Genomic DNA, 22413 nt, shown 5'->3' on the forward strand with positions numbered 1-22413 from the left:
TAAAGAAAAGAATGCATGTCTGGGATGCCCACCAACCAGTCAGGAAGGGTCCAGCTTGCACCACCTCACTGATTTGCGGCACCTAGATATACTTCTCTTTATCATGTGTTCCAAGACAATCTCTATATATACTAGAGATAGGCATTCGTCCGCGTGTGAGGTGCGTGTATGACTTATGACTTGGGGCTTGGGCGACAGCCACCGAGAGGCGAGGCTCTCCTTCTCCTTTGTGAGGAGGTGGTTTTGCTCCTAGCTCCTCACCGCCAGTGAGTGCTCCGTTGACCGGGACCATATGTGCTGATTGAATCTCTCACAGTACAGTACATTATAGTATGGGAGGATGGTGTACAACTCACGCTCTTGTTGGCCCCTGGCGTCTTGTCTTGGAAGATATATGAAGCCTGAGGGTAGGAGGTCGTAGGCGGGGTGGGCGAGAGAAGCTAGGTAGGTAGGTTGGATCGAATCGAAAGGGAGGAGGAGGCATGAGGTGGAAATTAAGCGGCGGAATTGAAGCATGCAAATGGTTGGGACACAAGCGGAGCATGTTGGAAATACATAATGGATCCATCCGGAATTGGGGAAGAAGGTGAAGGTTCCCTCCTCTGCCTCTGGTGGGACAATTCATGTTGTTGCCTGCAAAGAAAAAGAAAAAGGTGGCCGGAGCACGTCCGGTTCGGTGTGGTGCAGCTTGAGGAAGAGGAGGAGATGGCATGCTGCCATGACGTCAGGCAGGCGAGAAATCGCGGCGGCGTAGACGAACGTAAGATTCCCGGCTGGCGGCGAACGGGGTCATGAGGCCAGGCGAGTTCCAGAATATAATTAATTAGGTCGGAGCTCGAGGAAGAGGAATTGAAGACGAAAGAACGAAAATCCTAGTATTACTAGTAGAATGCCCATGCGTTGTCACGGGCCTTTTAATTTTTTATTCTGATTCTACATATATATGTGTATTATTGTATAAAACTCGGTGAATTTTAGGCCCCTACCAACAACACCACGACGGCAACTTTGTCAAAGGATTCCTTTTGAATGTTGACATAATACATCTTCATCTCTCTCATACTCTGCAAAAATAAGCATATATGAACATTCATCTTCTGTATTATCATATGCAACAAGTATTAAAAAAGAACCATTATTTATAGGTATCTCTTCTAATTGTTTAAGACTTCGATGAGTTTTGAGTCCGCCCATCATAAAGCTTTGTGAGTTGACATTTCCAAAGCATCATCCGAAGCGATAGTTCTTACCTCCAATCTACAAAAGGGAATATATAAACACATATTCAAATAATCAGATAAGCCCATATACAATATATATTCATTTCTCAGCTGCTCGTTCCCTAAAAAAAACACAAACAACAGCTCGTTTTCTTCTCATCTTATAATAAACCAAATAGTTCACTCTCTGACTTACCGCACGGCACATGCACATCTCATTCCCCCGGCCTACTCTCCTCGTCACAGCGCCGTTGCCGCCATCTCTCCCCGCTACGGCTTCTTGCTGCCGCCTTCCCTCGACGCCATGTCATTCAGCCCGCACCTTCCTCTCACCGCCATCTCTCCTTCCCTCCACGGTGTCGCCCGCACCTTCCTCTCACCGCCATCTCTCCTTCCCTCCACGGTGTCGCCCGCCCCCTCCTCTCCTCTCCACGACGTCCCAGGCCAATTCCTGGTGCCAAGGAATGCACATCGTCGTAGCTGAGGGTGACCACCACAATGTATTTTTGCTGCCAAGGTATATGAAATGATATATATCGTGTGATCCTTTTGCCTCTTTAAAAAAAACTGTTCTCGAGGTATGTGCCCGTGAGTTGCCACAACACCAAACTCTTTTGAGGCAATAAGAGGAGCATAAGGGGACAAATCCTGGAGAAAATCAAATAACCAAAAGAAGATTATGTTTTGGTTATGAAGTATAGACAGGGTCATCCACGAGGTTATGTTTCCTGAGAGGAAGCACTCAATCACAAGGACAAGTATCAAGACATAACAACATATATCGGCCATGCATTTCTAAAAATCTACAATACACATACCATGGTCATAATATGTGATGTCGTCACTTTGTTCCCTTTCATATTTGTAACACTGAGTTACAATATTGCCTTGCCTCCAATGTCATTGCGACAGTAGCAATGCTCCACATTGTGTCTCAATGTTGTCACACAATAGGGTCCTCTATTAGATGAATTTTGATAAAAATAGCTAGTCCTTTTAAGGAGTAAAATACGTAATTTTAAAGAATATTGGTTTGGTTATATCTTTGTAGTTTCTCATATACAAAAACTACCGTAACAGGATAAATAAGTAGAAAATTATTCTATTTTTCTACACTATCGACCCTAGGAAATTAGCATCATTTAAACGGTAAAATAATGCATTCCGTTAACTTATGATGGTCGGTAAAATAATGCATTTTGATAACTTGTGAAAATAATCAGAAAAATAACATGTGTTTCTTACTCGGTAAATGGCGATGCATGTGGAGTGCACACAATCACTGAACAGCCTTGGTCGAGCAACCTAAATAAAAAGAAAAAGCACCACAGTTTCTAGGAAATGACTTCAGCTCATTCATATGAAAACATGTTTAGAAGGTGAAAGTATTTGAACACACCTGGCCATAAATTCCCTCGAAGAGAAAGGAATTATGACTGAAACATGAAGAACTAGCATATGTACATCGATGACTAAATAATGAGGCATGCACTCAAGAGAAAGAATAAAATGTGGAGTTTTTGCTTACAAATAATTCCTTGATTAAAACTTTCTTCCATCACCAGCATGCTCAATTTTGTAGTTTTTTTCCTGCAAGAAACTTCCAATCTATTCATCTTTAATCATGGCAGTATAAAGAACATCAGAGGTAATAAAAATTACAACCATGTCCGAGGGCCACCTAGCGTCGACTACAAGCACTTGAGCGAGCCAAAGGCGCGCCGCCGTCATCGCCCCTCCCTCACCGGAGCCGGGCAAACCTTGTTGTAGTAGACAGTCGGGAAGTCATCGTGCTAAGGCCCGAGGAGCAGGCATGAGGTGGAAATTAAGCGGCGGAATTGAAGCATGCAAATGGTTGGAACACAAGCGGAGCATGTTAAAAATACATAATGGATGCATCCGGAATTGGGGAAGAAGGTGAAGGTTCCCTCCCTCTGCCTCTGGTGAGAGGATTCATGTTGTTGCCTGCAAAGAAGAAGAAAGAGGTGGCCGGAACTCGTCCGGTTCGGCGTAGTGCAGCTTGAGGAGGAGGAGGAGGAGGAGGAGGAGATGGCATGCTGCCATGCTACCAAGTGATTCATGTTTTTTTTTTCTCATTGACTGGCTGAGAAAAAAGAAAAGAATCCCCATTCGTTTGCTGGTTGGTTGGATGGAAAGAAAAAAGAAACGTTTTCCTTTCCATCGGTTGTCCCTTGCCAGCCTCTTCACCAAACTGCACGGATACGGGTGAGCCCCATGCACAAGCACAAATTGTTGGATACGGGCGAGTCGGACGCACATTGTTGTCGCCGAGACATCGTCATGCAGGCTGTTGCTGCAGGGACCCACTGCGCGCGAGACGGAGGTGCTCGGCGAGCTGCCGTGGTACTAGGATAGCGTGCGCCCCGACAGAGGGGACCAGGGATGGGTACTGGCTTGGACCGAGAAAAGCACTGGGAATAGAACGGTACCACGACGAACTCCATGAGCGCCGTCCGTCAGGGTCGTCGTCACCCGAGATCCCAAGAACGGCAAAGTGGCCATGGCGCTGCGCGGGTTCAGCGACTCCATGGCGACAGAGGTGGTGGAGCGGAACATGTCTCCGTGGATCGGCTCCGCCAACACGCCCTACGTCCATCTCTTCAAGTTTGCATCTCTCTAGCGCATAGCAGTAAGCGCTATCGGTGAGACTTGTCTGACATTAAAATGAAGCAAAAAACAAATGGTTTGCTAACAAAAATAAGGATTACAATAGTTTGTGAGATATGAAAGAAACTGGAGCATTACATTTAGTCACAAGAATAATATGAAACTAAAAGCCAAACTATACATACTATCATCTAGTTTTCTCTACTTTCTTTTTACTACGCCGACATAAGGAAGCTCCACCGAGCCCAAGTAGAGTTTGCCGTCATCTCTTTCCATGATCTCGGTTGGCCTGACTTTCTTTGGCCCTCTCATCTCCTCAACTATGTTCCCATCAGCAGCGACCCTCACAGCAAGAAGATGGCTATCACGACCAAAGGGCAACTCATTTCTCTCACGATGCAACGCCACCCAGTAGCCTCCTTTCCTGTCGGGCCTCACGTTATCTGGGTAGCCCGGCAGGTCGGCCAAAGGCTCGGACTTGCCTGCGTCAACCCCTTTGATCCAGTGCCTCAGCAGCTTGCACGGGTCAGTAGATGCGACCACGAGGTGTGTGCGGTCGGCGCTGAGCGCGACGCTGTTCGGGTATGTCATCCTTGGTTGGAGCACGGTGGCGTCCGATGTTCGTGGATCATACATCATGAGGCGGCCCGTGGAGTCCCCGGTCTTGGTGACCATCTCGTGTTCTGACCTGTCGTAGTTCATCGAACTATGGGTGAAGTAGACTTGACCGGTGACTTGATCGACGTCAACCCCGTTGGTGAAACGCAGCGGCATGCCATCAATCTGGTCGACCAACACGGTGGCCTCCCCGCCGCCGGGCGGCACACGCATAAGCCCTTTGTACGCATCGGCCACGTAGAGGTCACCCGTTTTCTGGTTGAAGCGCAGACCAAGTGGGCGACCGCAGCGGCTCTCTATGTCCGCCTCCGTGCCAAACCTGGATGTCGTGCACGTTTCGCTGTCGTAGCCTGGTCCGTAGGCGTATGTTGTCCAGCCAAGCTTGGGCCCATTCCACCTCAGGATGCGGCCGTCGGAGACGCCGCTGTAGGGGCCTCGGCCCTGAGCGTCGAAGGCGACGCTCTCCGGCCCGTGCACTTCTCCGGGCGGCAGGGGCAGCTGTTGTGCCCGGGAGGCGTCGAAGCTTGCGGCGGCGGCTGCCATGGCCCCGGGCATGAAGAGAAGGACAAGTATGACCAGAGCGACGGTGGCCTTGAGGAGGCGGCTCATGCTGCAGCCCATGTTGGCTGGCTGGCCGGCTACCTTAAGCTTGTCGATCGATCACGTCGGCTGTTCGATGGAGGTTGGTTGTACCGTGTGTGTCGATCTGCTGGATGTGGTTTGGTTTGATGGATTGAAGGGAGGTGTCTAGATGTCCTATTATATGTACTCTGATGGACAGCTACAGGTCCGAGTCGGCCCATGCATGATCCACACGTACGCCGAGACGGACGGAGGCAATCGAGTCGAGTTGGATTCGAATCGGCAACCGAGTCCGGCCGGGTACAAGGAAAAATCTATCCATCATCTGGTTCCTACGTGTAGCTAGCTCCTGCCTGTACTCTACGGATCAATCGATCCATCTATTGTATATAATGATCTCATCTTCAATAGTTTCATTTCAAAAGAAAAAGTCTTCAACAGTGTATAGCTAGCTACGACGTCATACCGACTCGACCGTCGTGCATGGATCTAAAACCCTGTGCCACCTCATGGTGCACGCATCCCCGCCACTAGACATCATCGACGCTTTCCGCCTTGTGGCGGTGCTCCGCAGAATGGCCTCATTAGAAGAGATCAACGGTCGTGCCGCTCCCGCTGGAGGACGACCTTGGTCAGGGTTGCTATAGCCTATAGGAGATTGGAGAGGGAAAGCTAGGGTGCGGCCGCGACCGGTTCTTCCTCCACCACGACGACCGGAGTGGTCCGAATTCATGACGATGGAGGAGCTAAGTGTCCTTGCAGACGACCGCGATGCCAATAGAGATCGTTGCAGCGCTGTCCGTAGAGAATGCTTCGCTGCCATCACGACCACATCACCGCCGCTAGGACGGCCTCGTTGCCCTGAGTAGGCGCCGCTAGGAGCGCCCCACCACCTCCCGTTCTTAAGCCAAATGATTTTAACTATTTCGGTCCACTCCCGCTCTTGCGCCCGAAGTGCGGCCTCGTAAGAGAGATGTGGGCCCTAGGTCAGGCCTAGGCCGAACCAGGTTTCTCTCTTTCTCTCTCCACCAGTTTTTGCATGGACGACCGTGATCGATTTTTGAGGGGGGCTATTTGTGTGTTGTCGCGGTGGACAAATGAGTGAGCAGCGAACCGTGGCCTCCTCCACCCCAAAAGAGAACACCCAAACAAGTTGCGATACTATTCACAATCCCTAGCCGCATCCTCCCGCTTCGTGCTCCCACACGTTACCGCCAATGCCTCTTCCACCCCAAGTGACAGCGGTGCCCCAGCGACCACGACTCCTCAGAAGAGAGGAGGCGCAGAGGGGTGGTGGACAATGGTCGCCGAAGCTGCAAGTGGGATGACGACACATGGTGGCAGCTGCAGATCCGCACTTCAGCGGCCATCTCCTTGCACGTCGTTCGTACACAATTAGACATACATGCATGCATTCGAATTAATTAGTAGTTCGTACACAATTAGACATACATGCATGCATTCCAATTAATTAGCTACTAGTAGTAGTAGTTCGTACACAATTAGACATACATGCATGCATTCGAATTAATTAGCTACTAGTAGTAGTGCATATGTGCGCGTGAGGATGATGTCAGGTACTACGCATGGATCGATGTGTGTGCACATTAGCAACAAGCAATGAGAGGATCACTGTTAGATTTGGACGTGCCGCTGAGATGGGTTCACAAGAAAGGATCAATCTATGGGAGATAAATTTGACAATGAGCGAGAAATCGATCAGTGAGAGATGAGGTTGACCAATCATTAATGGAAGGCCAGCGAAACGATTGATTAATACTAGTACTAGTACCAAGAAAGAAAGAGAAGATCTAACAATAGACACGGACGGACCGCTGAGATGAGATTGGCAGGGGATCGATGTGTGGGACGCAACAATTCTCTAATGAACAAGAAGCAATCCGACGTGGGTAAACCGAAATGGCGAAACCACATCGACTTCCCCTGACTGATTCATTCATTGCTCCCCTACCTACACCCACACACAACACCACATTGGCGCTGCCACCCAACGCCCCCATCTCCCTCGGAGGCTCGGACCTCGCCGCCGCCCCCTCCCCTCCCCACCCCTCGAGCGAGGAGGAGGTCGGTCGGCGTCCCCAGATCCGTTAAGAGATTCGAACTGGAGCTCTCGATCGCTCGCGCACCGGGCACAACCTCCGTCTACTCTTCTTTCTTGCCGGCGACGCCAGCATGGAGCTTCCTCCGTGCTCGCTCGGCCTAGGGACGCTCCTGCTCGTCAAGGTAACTTGTCTCTCGCCCGCCCATCTTTGATTCGCTCTTCTCCAACGCCCTTCCCTTCCCTCCCCTCCCCTCATGAGTTTCCATCCTCGGAGCGCAGACACCATTGGCATCGAACCCTAGCCAAGATCTGGTTTGAATTGTACCTACTGCCCAGACAAAAGAGCACGTTTTGGTTCCATTTTTACAGGCTTAAAACTGGAGCATCACATTTATGACGAATACGCATCACGTACAGTACATGCTTATTACTTCTATGCAGCATTTTTTGGTTCAAGCACAAAACCTACAGTAGTATATATCTTAATTTGTTCGATTTATACTAGAAGAAGAGAGACAGGTAAACTTTGTGTAGTTTACGAAATTTCTAGAGGCTTAGCTCCATAGCAATGTCAATCTGTTAGTTTGCTTGCTACCAATGTGGTATCAATTGGTTTTGGTTCAATGCCGACTTATTAGTTTTGGCACTGGTTGCTTTTTCAAAAGGGAGGAGCTAATCACATGTGATTGCGCAAGTATCACTCAATCTCTTGAGACTGGATTGGATGATGTAACCACATAGCAGATCTGATGGTACTAGATGCGTTGGACAATATAATCATCATCTTTCCTCTCTTGGTTTTCTTAAATTTACTAGATGTTTTTCCTAAGACTTTCGCTGCACGGACCTTCCACTCCCATTATTCGGCAGCATAGTGGTCTACTAGGAATGCGTCGGGATGTTCATTGCCATGTACGGTAGCCACTCCTGGAAGTTCTACCACACGTCCTTGACGGTGTTGAGACGGCAAACGTGACAAAGCACTCACTATAGTTTTACTCTCAATGATGGTTGTTTCAGACCAACATCAGCTAATATATAACTAAAAAATGAAAATATTTTCAGAAGGTGCATATTTAACCTGTAGCATTTCACTCACCTGCCATGATATGCCTTCAAATTTGAAACCTTAACTCTACCTTTACATAAATGATATGCTGTTCATAACTAGCAATTCAGAAAAATTACCTTTAAATTCACTTTTTATGTCACGACCAGTGACAGCCCAAGCTTGCACTATTGTGGGTTAATTCCACAAGTTGTTTCCGCAATGTGGTAATGAACGGACGGATTGATTTCTATTTATTCTCAAGTTAGATTTCTAGTTTTATTTGATTTGAGGTTCCTTCCTGGGTTAAGTTAATTTCATATGCGGCTGCATCTGCCATGTGTAATGAACTGGGGATTAACTTGTTGTATTCTGAATTTTAGATAAGTAAAGAATTCGCCCTTGATGCTGATTCTTTAGTTGAGACAATCTGGTCCCTGGTTTCTACTGGAACGAGATGTGCGATGGCTCATCTCACTCAACTCTTGAAGACAGCGTGTGTACCAGGAAAGGAGAATGGCAGAAATGCAAGTTGTGTCTACTTGGAGTGGTAAGCTTGCTGCAAGTTGTGACTACTTGGAGTGGTAAGCTTGCTGCAACTTGTAAATATAGCTTCAAACAAAGCTTCTGCAAATTATTCTAGCCATGTACATGACAAAAAAATGCTTCTCCAGCAAATTTCCACACCAATTTGTTTGTCTATCGTTTAGATTTTCTACTTTTGAAAATAAAAAATTTAGTAACAAGCTAGCCTTCTCCATTAACCACTTTGTGTGTGCTGCTATGCTATATGAACAGGTTTTGATTTGGCCACTTCCCTCCCTGATGTGCGCGTGCAGGTGCTCCGTGTGCTTCCTTCTTCCCTTCCTGGGACGCCGCTATCCCGCTGCTCTAACGCCATGGATTGACAAATGTAAGTATTTATCTTTGTCTCCCCTTACCCTCTGTTCTTGTGCTTCCCCTTACCCACATTATAGTAAAACTTGGTAGTCAAAGTTGTGTTTTTAGACTTCTAGTATCTGAAATGACATGTTTTGGGGAACAAGAGGGAGCCCTTTTAGTCTGCTCCCTGTTAGTATAGTTTTTTTAATTTGCCATACTTGCTGTTGTCCTCTTGAGTTCTAATTTCGTCTTCTAAAGCAATGCATTTTGCCCTTATAAAGGTCATCTTGTTATAGTTAGGTGTTGTTGTGCTGCTTTCGATCAGTAACACGAATTATAAAATAGATGCAACTTGGTTCAGGGTTAGTGGTCATTTGTATGGATTACAGAGTATAGCTATTGTAGGAATATTTGCTTCAATTTGGCCTTGGTATTAGAGTACAACTATCTTGAATCTACAGAATATAACTCTTGGAGTACAACTTGCAAGACATTCCAAGCTAATTAGGCTCTAACTAGCTAGGATGGTCAAACAAATGAGGGTTGGAGATTCTATGAGAAGCTGGGGAGGGGGCCAATTCTCCCAGGATCGGCCAAAAGAACTGGCCTTTAGTTTTGGAGAAGCCCATTGTGCCTGTCCTTAATGAGCAACAAACTTTCCAAAAGTGATAATGGCAATTTTTGTGAAATCAGTAGTGCAGTTTGCATCTTTGTAACAGTACATGCTATAAGATCAACATTAACACTAAAAGTGGGCTGTGTAGTGCCTGGAAGTTTAACTGGTTATGCAGACCTGCTTTCATTCGATTGTGCCTCAAATTTCACAATCATTATTATTTTTAGATGCCTAGAATTTTGGCAAGCCAAGTTTCGCTGTTAAATGCCGACTTGTTAGTTTCCGTATTGGTTGCGTTTTCAAAGGGATGAGCTAATCACATTTAATTGTGTAAGTACCACTCAACCTCTTGAGGATCGAATGGATGATGTGATTATATAGCAGATCTGTTGGTACTAGACGAGATGTTGTGTAGGAAGGAAAATATAATCATCTGGTTTTCTTAAATTTACCTCCAAGATCTGATTTGCAGTTGGACGTACTGGACTGTCACAAGAGCACATTTTGGTTCCATTTTTACAGGTTAAAAACTGGAGCATCACGTTTATGACGAATACGCATCCCGTACAGTACATGCTTATTATTTCTATGCAGCATTATTTGGTTCAAGGACAAAACCTACAGTGCATGCTTATTATTTTTATGTAGCATTTTTTGGTTTAAGCACAAAACCTACAGTAGTATCTTAATTTGTTCAATTTCTACTAGAAGAGAGACAGGTTAACTTTGTGTAGTTTATGAAATTTCTAGAGGCTTGGCTCCATAGAAATGTCAGGCTGTTAGTTTGCTTGCTACCAATGTGGTATCAGCTGGTTTTGTGTCGTTCAATGCCGACTTATCAGTTTTGGCACTAGTTGCTTTTTCCAAAGGGAGGAGCTAATCACATTTGATTGTATAAGTATCAGTCAATCTCTTGAGACTGGATTGGATGATGTAACCATATAGCAGATCTGATGGTACTAGATGCGATGGAAAGTATAATCATCCTCTTTCCTTTCTTGGTTTTCTTAGGGTTACTAGATGCTTTTCCTTAGTCTTTTGCTGCATCGACCCTCCACTCCCATTATTGAGCATATTGGTGGTCGACTATGAATGCATTGGGATTTTAATTGCCATGTCCGGTAGCCACTATTGCAAGTTGTACAACACGTCCTTGACGGTGTCGAGACAGCAAAAGTGACAAAGCACTCACTATAGTTTTATGTTTTGTTTCAAGCATTATCGATTACTCCCTTCGTACCAAAATAATTCTTTATCAGTTCTCAAGCTGATATTTTTTCACAATGATGGTGGTTTCACACCAACACCAGCTACTATGATATACTTCTTTACCTATATCAGCAGTTAATATATAACCAACAAATGAAAATGTTTTCAGAAGGTGCATATTTAACATGTGGCTTTTCACTCACCTGCCATGCTAGACTTTCAAATTCGAAACCTTTAGTTCTATCTTTACTACGTAAATGGTATAATGTTGATAACTTGCAATTCAAAAAAATACCTTCAAAATCACTTTTTATGTCATTGACTAGTGACAGCCCAAGCTTGCACTGTTGTGGGTTAATTCCACAAGTTGTTTCTGCAATGTGGTAATGAACTGACAGATTGCCTTTTATTCATTCTCAAGTTAGATTTCTAGTTTTATTTCATTTGAGGTTCCTTCCTGGGTTAGGTTAATTTCATATGTTGCTGCTTCTCCCATGTGATGCTGAACTGGGGATCGACTTGTTTTATTCTGAATTTTAGGTAAGTAAAGAATTCACCCGTGCTGATGCGTGTTCAGTTGAGACAATCTGCTCCCTGGCTGCTACTGGAACGAGATGTGTGATGGCTCATCTCACTCAGCTCTTCAAGACAGCGTGCGTACAAGGGAAGGAGAAGGGCAGAAATGCAAGGGTGACTGCTTGGAGTGGTAAGCTTGCTGCAAGTTATAACTATTGCTTCAAACAATGCTTGTGCAAATTATTCTAGCCATATATGTGACAAAAAATGCTTCTCCAGCAAATTTCCACACCAATCTTAGATTTTCTACTTCTGAAAATTAAAAAAAAATAGTGACAAGCTAGCCTTCTCAATTAACCACTTTCTGTGTGCTGCAATATGAACATGTTTCGATTTGGCTGCTCCCCCTACCTTATGCGCGCAGGTGCTTTGTGTGCTTCCTTCTTCCCTTCCCGGGACGCCGCTTTCCCGCTGCTCTGATGCAATAGACAGACAAATGTAAGTATTTCTCTTGTCTCCACTTGCCCTCTGTTAGTGTCCTTTCTCTGGCATTAATTTGCCCAGAAATTATTTCTTAAGAGAGAACAAGAGGAGATGTCCTGCCATCTAACTTGTCTTCTTAAACAAATGAAGCACAATCCTTTGCAGCACCTGAAATTTTAGACTGAATGAATTACGTTGGCCACCTGTATTTAGAAACTTTACCCCATGGAGTAGCATGGACCTTTAGTTTCCTAGAAGCCCATTGTGCATGTCCTTAATTAGCAACTCACTTTCCAAAAGTGCCAATGACAATTGTTGTGAAATCAGTTATGCAGTTTGCATCCTTATAACAATACATGCTATAAGAACAAAGTTAACACTAAAAGTGTTCTCTATAGTGCCTAGAAGTTTAACTGATTATGCGAATCTGCTTTCATTTGATTGTGCTCAAATTTCACAATCATTATTTATATATTTTAGACACTTGAAAATGAAGGAAGAGATGCTATGATTATATGTTGCTTCTGTTGTATGTTGATCTACCTGCCTTTCCTTTTGTTATACATGCAGCCAAAATTTCTGGAGCAGGACAGTCGCTTGACATTTTGTTATACATGCAACTGAGCCGGTCGGTTAGCGGCTCTTAGATCTATCTGCCACGGTCACCATGATGATGACGACCTCCCCTCCACATGCTTGTGCTCGGTCGACGACACGACCGTCTCTTCCTCACCTCACCTCACCTCAGGCTGGCGGCGTCTAGATCAAGTGGATTCATCAATGGCCTCGACAGATGCAGTCTGATTGCTCTGTCACGCCGTCATGAAGGTACTCCCACTCCTCTTTGATTTGATCCTCTCCCCTTTCTTCTCTTTTACAATTTGTTTCCTTCCTCACGCATGCGTCTCAGACAGGCTCCTTCTGCACAACCACACACGGGAAGCCATGGAAGCTCCATGTGCTTGTTCTCCATGGAGGTCAGCAGCTGCCGTGATGGAAGCAGGTCCCAGAGCTTGTCAAGGTTAGGATTTGGCAGCTGCACTCCCTCCCTATTGATTAACCTATGCTAGTTTTTGATAGTTTGCCTTAATTTTGCTTCTAGCACATGGTTTGGCATGTATTGCTAGCGTATATCAAACTAGCAACAAATAAGTGGCTCTGAAGCTACTTTTTTTACCAGTCTAGTCTTGATTAAATCCAGACTTTATTTACTTGTAGATGTATATTGCTTCTTTTGGTTGGTACCTGCTAACTGGTGGGATATGGATTACGTCAAATGTTTATGTCAGGTGATGAATGTATCTGTGATGAATTTTTATGGTCTGTTTAGAGAACTCACTTGGGTTTGCTCACTCAAAATGACATCAAATTCTTGAAATCTAGTTCTTAGCCTCGAGTGTCAATGTGCGGCTTGACTGAATCTTTAATGTAATTTTTCTTGTACTTGTGTTGTATAACTAATGCTAGTGCGGAGAATGAGCACTTCAGATTGGTAGTAAGCTGGCTAAGTACTTGGTCTGAAACACACGATTTTGTTTGTAGCATAATAGCACCATGCTTAGTTGGTATACTTATGCAATCATCATTTTCCTTGCTGCTATTTTTGTGGTTACTTTGCACCACCTTGTTATCTCTATTTTGTTACACATGTGCTCGTACATTGATGATATGACAATTGTCCTTACTGCTATGTGAAGGAAATATGCCCTAGAGGCAATAATAAAGTTATTATTTATTTCCTTATATCATGATAAATGTTTATTATTCATGCTAGAATTGTATTAACCGGAAACATAATACATGTGTGAATACATAGACAAACAGAGTGTCACTAGTATGCCTCTGCTTGACTAGCTCGTTAATCAAAGATGGTTATGTTTCCTAACCATGGACAAAGAGTTGTTATTTGATTAAAGGGATCACATCATTAGTTGAATGATCTGATTGACATGACCCGTTCCATTAGCTTAGCACCCGACCGTTTAGTATGTTGCTATTGCTTTCTTCATGACTTATACATGTTCCTATGACTATGAGATTATGCAACTCCCGTTTGCCGGAGGAACACTTTGGGTGCTACCAAACGTCACAACGTAAATGGGTGATTATAAAGGAGCATTACAGGTGTCTCCAAAGGTAGATGTTGGGTTGGCGTATTTCGAGATTAGGATTTGTCACTCCAATTGTCGGAGAGGTATCTCTGGGCCCTCTCGGTAATGCACATCACCTAAGCCTTGCAAGCATTGCAACTAATATGTTAGTTGTGAGATGATGTATTACGGAACGAGTAAAGAGACTTGCCGGTAACGAGATTGAACTAGGTATTGGGATACCGACGATCGAATCTCGGGCAAGTAACATACCGATGACAAAGGGAACAATGAATGTGGTCCGATGAATATTGAGGCTCGCGACAGGTATCATTATTTTCTGATCTTCACAGATGATTTGAGCAGATATGAGTATATCTACTTGATGAAACATAAATCTGAAACATTTGAAAAGTTCAAAGAATTTCAGAGTGAAGTGAAAAATCATCGTAACAAGAAAATAAAGTTTCTATGATCTGATCGTAGAGAAGAGTATTTGAGTTACAAGTTTGGCCTTCAGTTAAAACAATGTGAAATAGTTTCACTACTCACGCCACATGGAACACCATAGTGTGATGGTGTGTCCGAACGTCATAACTGTATTTTATTGGATACAGTGCAATCTATGATGTCTCTTACCGATCTACCACTATCGTTTTGGGGTTATGCATTAGAGACAGCTGCATTCACGTTAAAAGGGCACCATCTAAATCTGTTGAGACGACACCGTATGAACTGTGGTTTGGCAAGAAACCAAAGTTGTCGTTTCTTAAAGTTTGGGGTTGCAATGCTTATGTGAAAAAGTTTCATCCTGATAAGCTCAAAATCAAATCAGAGAAATATGTCTTCATAGGATACCCAAAAGGATACTGTTGGGTACACCTTCTATCACAAATCCGAAGGCAAGACTTTTGTTGCTAAATTCGGAGTTTTTCTAGAGAAGGAGTTTCTCTCGAAAGAAGTGAGTGGGAGGAAAGTAGAAAACTTGATAAGGTAATTGTACCTTCTCCCTTATTGGAAAGTAGTTCACCACAAAATCTGTTCTTGGGACTACTACACCAATTAGTGAGGAAGCTAATGATGATGATCATGTAACTTCAGATCAAGTTACTACCGAATCTCGTAGGTAAACCAGAGTGAGATCTGTACCAGAGTGGTACGGTAATCCTGTTCTGGAGGTCATGTTACTTGACCATGACGAACCTACGAACTATGAGAAAGCGATGATGAGCCCAGATTCCGCGAAATGGTTTGAGGCCATGAAATCTGAGATATGATCCATGTATGAGAACAAAGTTTGGACTTTGGTTGACTTGCCCGATGATCGGCAAGCAATTGAGAATAAATGGATCTTCAAGAGGAAGACGGACGCTGATAGTAGTGTTACTATCTACAAAGCTAGAATTGTCGCAAAAGGTTTTCGACAAGTTCAAGGTGTTGACTACGATGAGAGCTTCTCACTCGTATCTATGCTTGAGTCTGTCCGAATCATGTTAGTAATTGCCGCATTTTATGAAACCTGGCAAACGGATAAACAAAACTGCATTCCTTAATGGATTTATTAAAGAAGAGTTGTATATGATGCAACCAGAAGGTTTTGTCAATCCTAAAGGTGCTAACAAAATGTGCAAGCTCCAGCGATCCATCTGTGGACTAGTGCAAGCATCTTGGAGTTGGAATATACGCTTTGATGAGTTGATCAAAGCATATAATTTTATACAGACTTGCGGTGAAGCCTGTATTTACGAGAAAGTGCGTGGGAGCACTACAGCATTTCTAATAAGTATATGTGAATGACATATTGTTGATCGGAAATAATGTAGAATTGTTCTGTAAAGCATAAAGGAGTGTTTGAAAGGAGTTTTTTTTAAAGAAAGACTTCGGTGAAGCTGCTTACATATTGAGCATCAAGATCTATAGAGATAGATCAAGACGCTTGATAAGTTTTTTCAATGAGTACATACCTTGACAAGATTTTGAAGTAGTTCAAAATGGAGCAGTCAAAGAAAGAGTTCTTGCCTGTATTACAAGGTGTGAAGTTGAGTAAGACTCAAAGCCCGACCACGGCAGAAGATAGAAAGAGAATGAAAGTCATTCCCTATGCCTTGGCCATAGGTTCTATAAAGTATGTCATGCTGTATACCAGATCTATTGTATACCCTGCATTGATTTGGCAAGGGAGTACAATAGTGATCCAGGAGTAGATCACTGGACAGCGGTCAGAATTATCCTTAGTGAAATAAGGATATGTTTCTCGATTATGGACGTGACAAAAAGGTTCGTCATAAAGGGTTACGTCGATGCAAGTTTTTGACACTGATCCAGATGAATCTAAAGTCTCAATCTGGATACATATTGAAAGTGGGAGCAATTAGCTAGAGTAGCTCCGTGTAGAGCATTGTAGACATAGAACTTGCAAAATACTTACGGATCTGAATGTGACAGACCCGTTGACTAAAATTATCTCACAAGCAAAACATGATCACACCTTAGTACTCTTTGGGTGTTAATCACATAGATATGTGAACTAGATTACTGACCCTAGTAAACCCTTTGAGTGTTGGTCACATGACAGTGTGAACTATGGGTGTTAATCACATGGTGATGTGAACTATTGCTGTTAAATCACATGGCGATGTGAACTAGATTATTGACTCTAGTGCAAGTGGGAGACTGAAGGAAATATGCCCTAGAGGCAATAATAAAGTTATTATTTATTTCCTTATATCATGATAAATGTTTATTATTCATGCTAGAATTGTATTAACCGGAAACATAATACATGTGTGAATACATAGACAAACAGAGTGTCACTAGTATGCCTCTACTTGACTAGCTCGTTAATCAAAGATGGTTATGTTTCCTAACCATGGACAAAGAGTTGTTATTTGATTAACGGGATCACATCATTAGTTGAATGATCTGATTGACATGACCCGTTCCATTAGCTTAGCACCCGATCTTTTAGTATGTTGCTATTGCTTTCTTCATGACTTATACATGTTCCTATGACTATGAGATTATGCAACTCCCGTTTGCCGGAGGAACACTTTGGGTGCTACCAAACGTCACAACGTAAATGGGTGATTATAAAGGAGCATTACAGGTGTCTCCAAAGGTATATGTTGGGTTGGCGTATTTCGAGATTAGGATTTGTCACTCCGATTGTCGGAGAGGTATCTCTGGGCCCTCTCGGTAATGCACATCATCTAAGCCTTGCAAGCATTGCAACTAATATGTTAGTTGTGAGATGATGTATTACGGAACGAGTAAAGAGACTTGCCGGTAACGAGATTGAACTAGGTATTGGGATACCGACGATCGAATCTCGGGCAAGTAACATACCGATGACAAAGGGAACAACGTATGTTGTTATGCGGTCTGACCGATAAAGATCTTCGTAGAATATGTAGGAGCCAATATGGGCATCCAGGTCCCGCTATTGGTTATTGACTGGAGACGTGTCTCGGTCATGTCTACATTATTCTCGAACCGTAGGGTCCGCACGCTTAAGGTTTCGATGGCAGTTATATTATGAGTTTATGAGTTTTGATGTACCGAAGGAGTTCGGAGTCCTGGATGAGATCGGGGACATGACGAGGAGTCTCGAAATGGTCGAGACGTAAAGATCGATATATTAGACGACTATATTCGGACATCGGAAAGGTTCCGAGTGATTCGGGTATTTTTCGGAGTACCGGGTAGTTACGGGAGAAGTAATGGGCCTTGATGGGCTTTAGTGGGAAGAGGAAAAAGGCTGCTGCGCCCCCCCTCCCCTCTAGTCCGAATTGGACTAGGGAAAAGGGGGCCGGCCACCTTTCCTACTCCTCCACTTCCTTCTCCCTTCCTCCCCTCTTGATGGACTCCTACTAGGACTTGGAGTCCTAGTAGGACTCCCATCCTGGCCGCACCAATAGCCTTGGCCGGCCTCCTCCTCCTCCATCCTTTATATACTGAGGCAGGAGGCACCCCATAGACACACAAGTTGATCATTGAGATCGTTCCTTAGCCGTGTGCGGTGCCCCCTGCCACCATATTCCACCTCGATCATATCGTTGTAGTGCTTAGGCGAAGCCCTGCGTCGGTAGAACATCAAGATCGTCACCACGCCGTCGTGCTGACGGAACTCCTCCCCGAAGCTTTGCTGGATCGGAGCCCGGGGATCGTCATCGAGCTGAACGTGTGCTAAGAACTCGGAGGTGCCGGAGTAACGGTGCTTGGATCGGTCGGATCGGGAAGAAGACATACGACTACTTCCTCTACGTTGTGTCAACGCTTCCGTTGCGATCTACAAGGGTACGTAGATCATACTCTCCCCTCGTTGCTATGCATCACCATGATCTTGCGTGTGCGTAGGAAATTTTTTGAAATTACTACGTTCTCCAACAGTGGTATCAGAGCCTAGGTTTTATGGTTTGATGTTATATGCACGAGTAGAACACAAGTGAGTTGTGGGCGATATAAGTCATACTGCCTACCAGCATGTCATACTTTGGTTCGGCGGTATTGTTGGATGAAGCGGCCCGGACCGACATTACGCGTACACTTACGCGAGACCGGTTCTCCCGACGTGCTTTGCACAAAGGTGGCTTGCGGGTGACTGTTTCTCCAACTTTAGTTGAACCGAGTGTGGCTACGCCCGGTCCTTGCGAAGGTTAAAACGGAGTCAAATTGACAAACTATCGTTGTGGTTTTTGATGCGTAGGTAAGAACGGTTCTTGCTCAGCCTGTAGCACCACGTAAAACTTGCAACAACAAAGTAGAGGACGTCTAACTTGTTTTTGCAGCACATGTTGTGATGTGATATGGTCAAGACGTGATGAGATATAAGTTGTTGTATGAGATGATCATGTTTTGTTGAAGTTATCGGCAACTGGCAAAAGCCTTATGGTTGTCTGTCTATTGCATAAGATGCAAGCGCCCAATAATTGCTTTACTTTATCGCTATGCGATAGCAATAGTTGCAAGAGCAAGTGTTGGCGAGACGACCATGTGACGACACATTGATATAGATCAAGATGATGGAGATCATGGTGTCATGTCGGTGACGATATAGATCATGACAGTACTTCGAAGATGGAGATCACAAGCACAAGATGATGATGGCCATATCATATCACTTATATTGATTGCATGTGATGTTTATCTTTTATGCATCTTATCTTGCTTTGATTGACGGTAGCATTATAAGATGATCTCTCACTAATTATCAAGAAGTGTTCTCCCTGAGTATGCACCGTTGCGAAAGTTCTTCGTGCTGAGACACCACGTGATGATCGGGTGTGATAGGTTCTACGTTCAAATACAACGGGTGCAAAACAGTTGCACACGCGGAATACTCAGGTTATACTTGACGAGCCAAGCATATACAGATATGGCCTCGGAACACGGAGACCGAAAGGTCGAGCGTGAATCATATAGTAGATATGATCAACATAGTGATGTTCACCAATGAAACTACTCCATCTCACGTGATGATCGGACATGGTTTAGTTGATTTGGATCACGTGATCACTTAGAGGATTAGAGGGATGTCCATCTAAGTGGGAGTTCTTAAGTAATATGATTAAATTGAACTTAAATTTATCATGAACTTAGTCCTGCTAGTATTTTGCAAATTATGTTGTAGATCAATAGCTCGCGTTGTTGCTTCCCTATGTTTATTTTGATATGTTCCTAGAGAAAATTGTGTTGAAAGATGTTAGTAGCAAAGATGCGGATTGGATCCGTGATCAGAGGTTTATCCTCATTGCTGCACAGAAGAATTATGTCCTTGATGCACCGCTAGGTGAAAGACCTATTGCAGGAGCAGATGTAGACGTTATGAACGTTTGGCTAGCTCAATATGATGACTACTTGATAGTTTAGTGCACCATGCTTAATGGCTTAGAATCGGGACTTCAAAGACGTTTTGAACGTCATGGACCATATGAGATGTTCCAGGAGTTGAAGATAATATTTCAAGCAAATACCCGAGTTGAGAGATATGAAGTCTCCAACAAGTTCTATAGCTAAAAGATGGAGGAGAATCGCTCAACTAGTGAGCATGTGCTCAGATTGTCTGGGTACTACAATCGCTTGAATCAAGTGGGAGTTAATCTTGCAGATAAGATAGTGATTGACAGAATTCTCTAGTCACCATGACCAAGTTAGTAGAACTTCGTGATGAACTATAGTATGCAAGGGATGACGAAAACGACTCCCGAGCTTTTCATGATGATGAAATCGATGAAGGTAGAAATCAAGAAAAACATCAAGTGTTGATGGTAGACAAGACCACTAGTTTCAAGAAAAGGGCAGAGGGAAGAAGGGAAACTTCAAAAAGAACAGCAAGCAAGTTGCTGCTCAAGTGAAGAAGCCCAAGTCTGGACCTAAGCCTGAGACTGAGTGCTTCTACTGCAAAGGGACTGGTCACTGGAAGCGGAACTACCCCAAGTGATTGGCGGATAAGAAGGATGGCAAAGTGAACATAAGTATATTTGATATACATGTTATTGATGTGTACTTTACTAGTGTTTATAGCAAACCCTCAGTATTTGATACTAGTTCAGTTGCTAAGATTAGTAACTCGAAACGGGAGTTGCAGAATAAACAGAGACTAGTTAAGGGTGAAGTGACGATGTGTGTTGGAAGTGGTTCCAAGATTGATATGATCATCATCGCACACTCCCTATAATTTCGGGATTGGTGTTAAACCTAAATAAGTGTTATTCGGTGTTTGCGTTGAACATGAATATGATTTGATCATGTTTATTGTGATATGGTTATTCATTTAAGTAAGAGAATAAATTGTTGTTCTGTTTACATGAATAAAACCTTATATGGTTACACACCCAATGAAAATAGTTCGTTGGATCTCGATCGTAGTGATACACATAATCATAATATTGAAACCAAAAGATGCAAAGTTAATAATGATAGTGCAACTTATTTGTAGCACTGCCGTTTAGGTCATATTGGTGTAAAGCGCATGAAGAAACTCCATGCTGATGGGCTTTTGGAATCACTTGATTATGAATCAGTTGATGCTTGCGAACCATGCCTCATGGGCAAGATGACTAAGACTCTGTTCTTCGGAACAATGGAGCGAGCAACAGATTTGTTGGAAATCATACATACTGATGTATGTGGTCCGATGAATATTGAGGCTCGCGACAGGTATCATTATTTTCTGATCTTCACAGATGATTTGAGCAGATATGAGTATATCTACTTGATGAAACATAAATCTGAAACATTTGAAAAGTTCAAAGAATTTCAGAGTGAAGTGAAAAATCATCGTAACAAGAAAATAAAGTTTCTATGATCTGATCGTAGAGAAGAGTATTTGAGTTACAAGTTTGGCCTTCAGTTAAAACAATGTGAAATAGTTTCACTACTCACGCCACATGGAACACCATAGTGTGATGGTGTGTCCGAACGTCATAACTGTATTTTATTGGATACAGTGCAATCTATGATGTCTCTTACCGATCTACCACTATCGTTTTGGGGTTATGCATTAGAGACAGCTACATTCACGTTAAAAGGGCACCATCTAAATCTGTTGAGACGACACCGTATGAACTGTGGTTTGGCAAGAAACCAAAGTTGTCGTTTCTTAAAGTTTGGGGTTGCAATGCTTATGTGAAAAAGTTTCATCCTGATAAGCTCAAAATCAAATCAGAGAAATATGTCTTCATAGGATACCCAAAAGGATACTGTTGGGTACACCTTCTATCACAAATCCGAAGGCAAGACTTTTGTTGCTAAATTCGGAGTTTTTCTAGAGAAGGAGTTTCTCTCGAAAGAAGTGAGTGGGAGGAAAGTAGAAAACTTGATAAGGTAATTGTACCTTCTCCCTTATTGGAAAGTAGTTCACCACAAAATCTGTTCTTGGGACTACTACACCAATTAGTGAGGAAGCTAATGATGATGATCATGTAACTTCAGATCAAGTTACTACCGAATCTCGTAGGTAAACCAGAGTGAGATCTGTACCAGAGTGGTACGGTAATCCTGTTCTGGAGGTCATGTTACTTGACCATGACGAACCTACGAACTATGAGAAAGCGATGATGAGCCCAGATTCCGCGAAATGGTTTGAGGCCATGAAATCTGAGATATGATCCATGTATGAGAACAAAGTTTGGACTTTGGTTGACTTGCCCGATGATCGGCAAGCAATTGAGAATAAATGGATCTTCAAGAGGAAGACGGACGCTGATAGTAGTGTTACTATCTACAAAGCTAGAATTGTCGCAAAAGGTTTTCGACAAGTTCAAGGTGTTGACTACGATGAGAGCTTCTCACTCGTATCTATGCTTGAGTCTGTCCGAATCATGTTAGTAATTGCCGCATTTTATGAAACCTGGCAAACGGATAAACAAAACTGCATTCCTTAATGGATTTATTAAAGAAGAGTTGTATATGATGCAACCAGAAGGTTTTGTCAATCCTAAAGGTGCTAACAAAATGTG

At 43.5% G+C, this 22413-nt stretch overlaps 1 protein-coding gene and 1 pseudogene across 1 annotated transcript; one reads left to right on the forward strand and one right to left on the reverse strand.

Moving 5' to 3' along the window:
* Nucleotides 1–4049: 4049 nt before the first annotated feature.
* LOC125518308 (protein STRICTOSIDINE SYNTHASE-LIKE 10 pseudogene) lies at nucleotides 4050–5421 on the reverse strand (annotated as a pseudogene).
* A 1820-nt stretch (nucleotides 5422–7241) lies between these two features.
* LOC147957768 (uncharacterized) lies at nucleotides 7242–12511 on the forward strand. Its single transcript, XM_087535466.1, has 6 exons — nucleotides 7242–7292; nucleotides 8542–8708; nucleotides 8998–9071; nucleotides 10129–10178; nucleotides 11406–11571; nucleotides 12435–12511. Exons 1-6 carry the CDS (start codon nucleotides 7242–7244, stop codon nucleotides 12509–12511), a joined length of 585 nt encoding a protein of 194 aa, XP_087391592.1.
* Nucleotides 12512–22413: the final 9902 nt, after the last annotated feature.

Source organism: Triticum urartu, chromosome 7A (genome assembly GCF_056163025.1).
Source record: "Triticum urartu cultivar PI428250 chromosome 7A, HENAU_Tu73, whole genome shotgun sequence".
Classification (NCBI taxonomy): domain Eukaryota; kingdom Viridiplantae; phylum Streptophyta; class Magnoliopsida; order Poales; family Poaceae; genus Triticum; species Triticum urartu.

What these genes read in the sequence shown, in the direction of transcription:
- LOC147957768 (XM_087535466.1), top strand. Translation starts at nt 7,242, where the DNA reads ATGGAGCTTCCTCCGTGCTCGCTCGGCCTAGGGACGCTCCTGCTCGTC. An exon ending in GGACGCTCCTGCTCGTCAAG is followed by an intron (nt 7,293 to 8,541) that starts GTAACTTGTCTC and finishes TCTGAATTTTAG; the next exon opens with ATAAGTAAAGAATTCGCCCT. An exon ending in TTTTGGTTCCATTTTTACAG is followed by an intron (nt 10,179 to 11,405) that starts GTTAAAAACTGG and finishes TCTGAATTTTAG; the next exon opens with GTAAGTAAAGAATTCACCCG.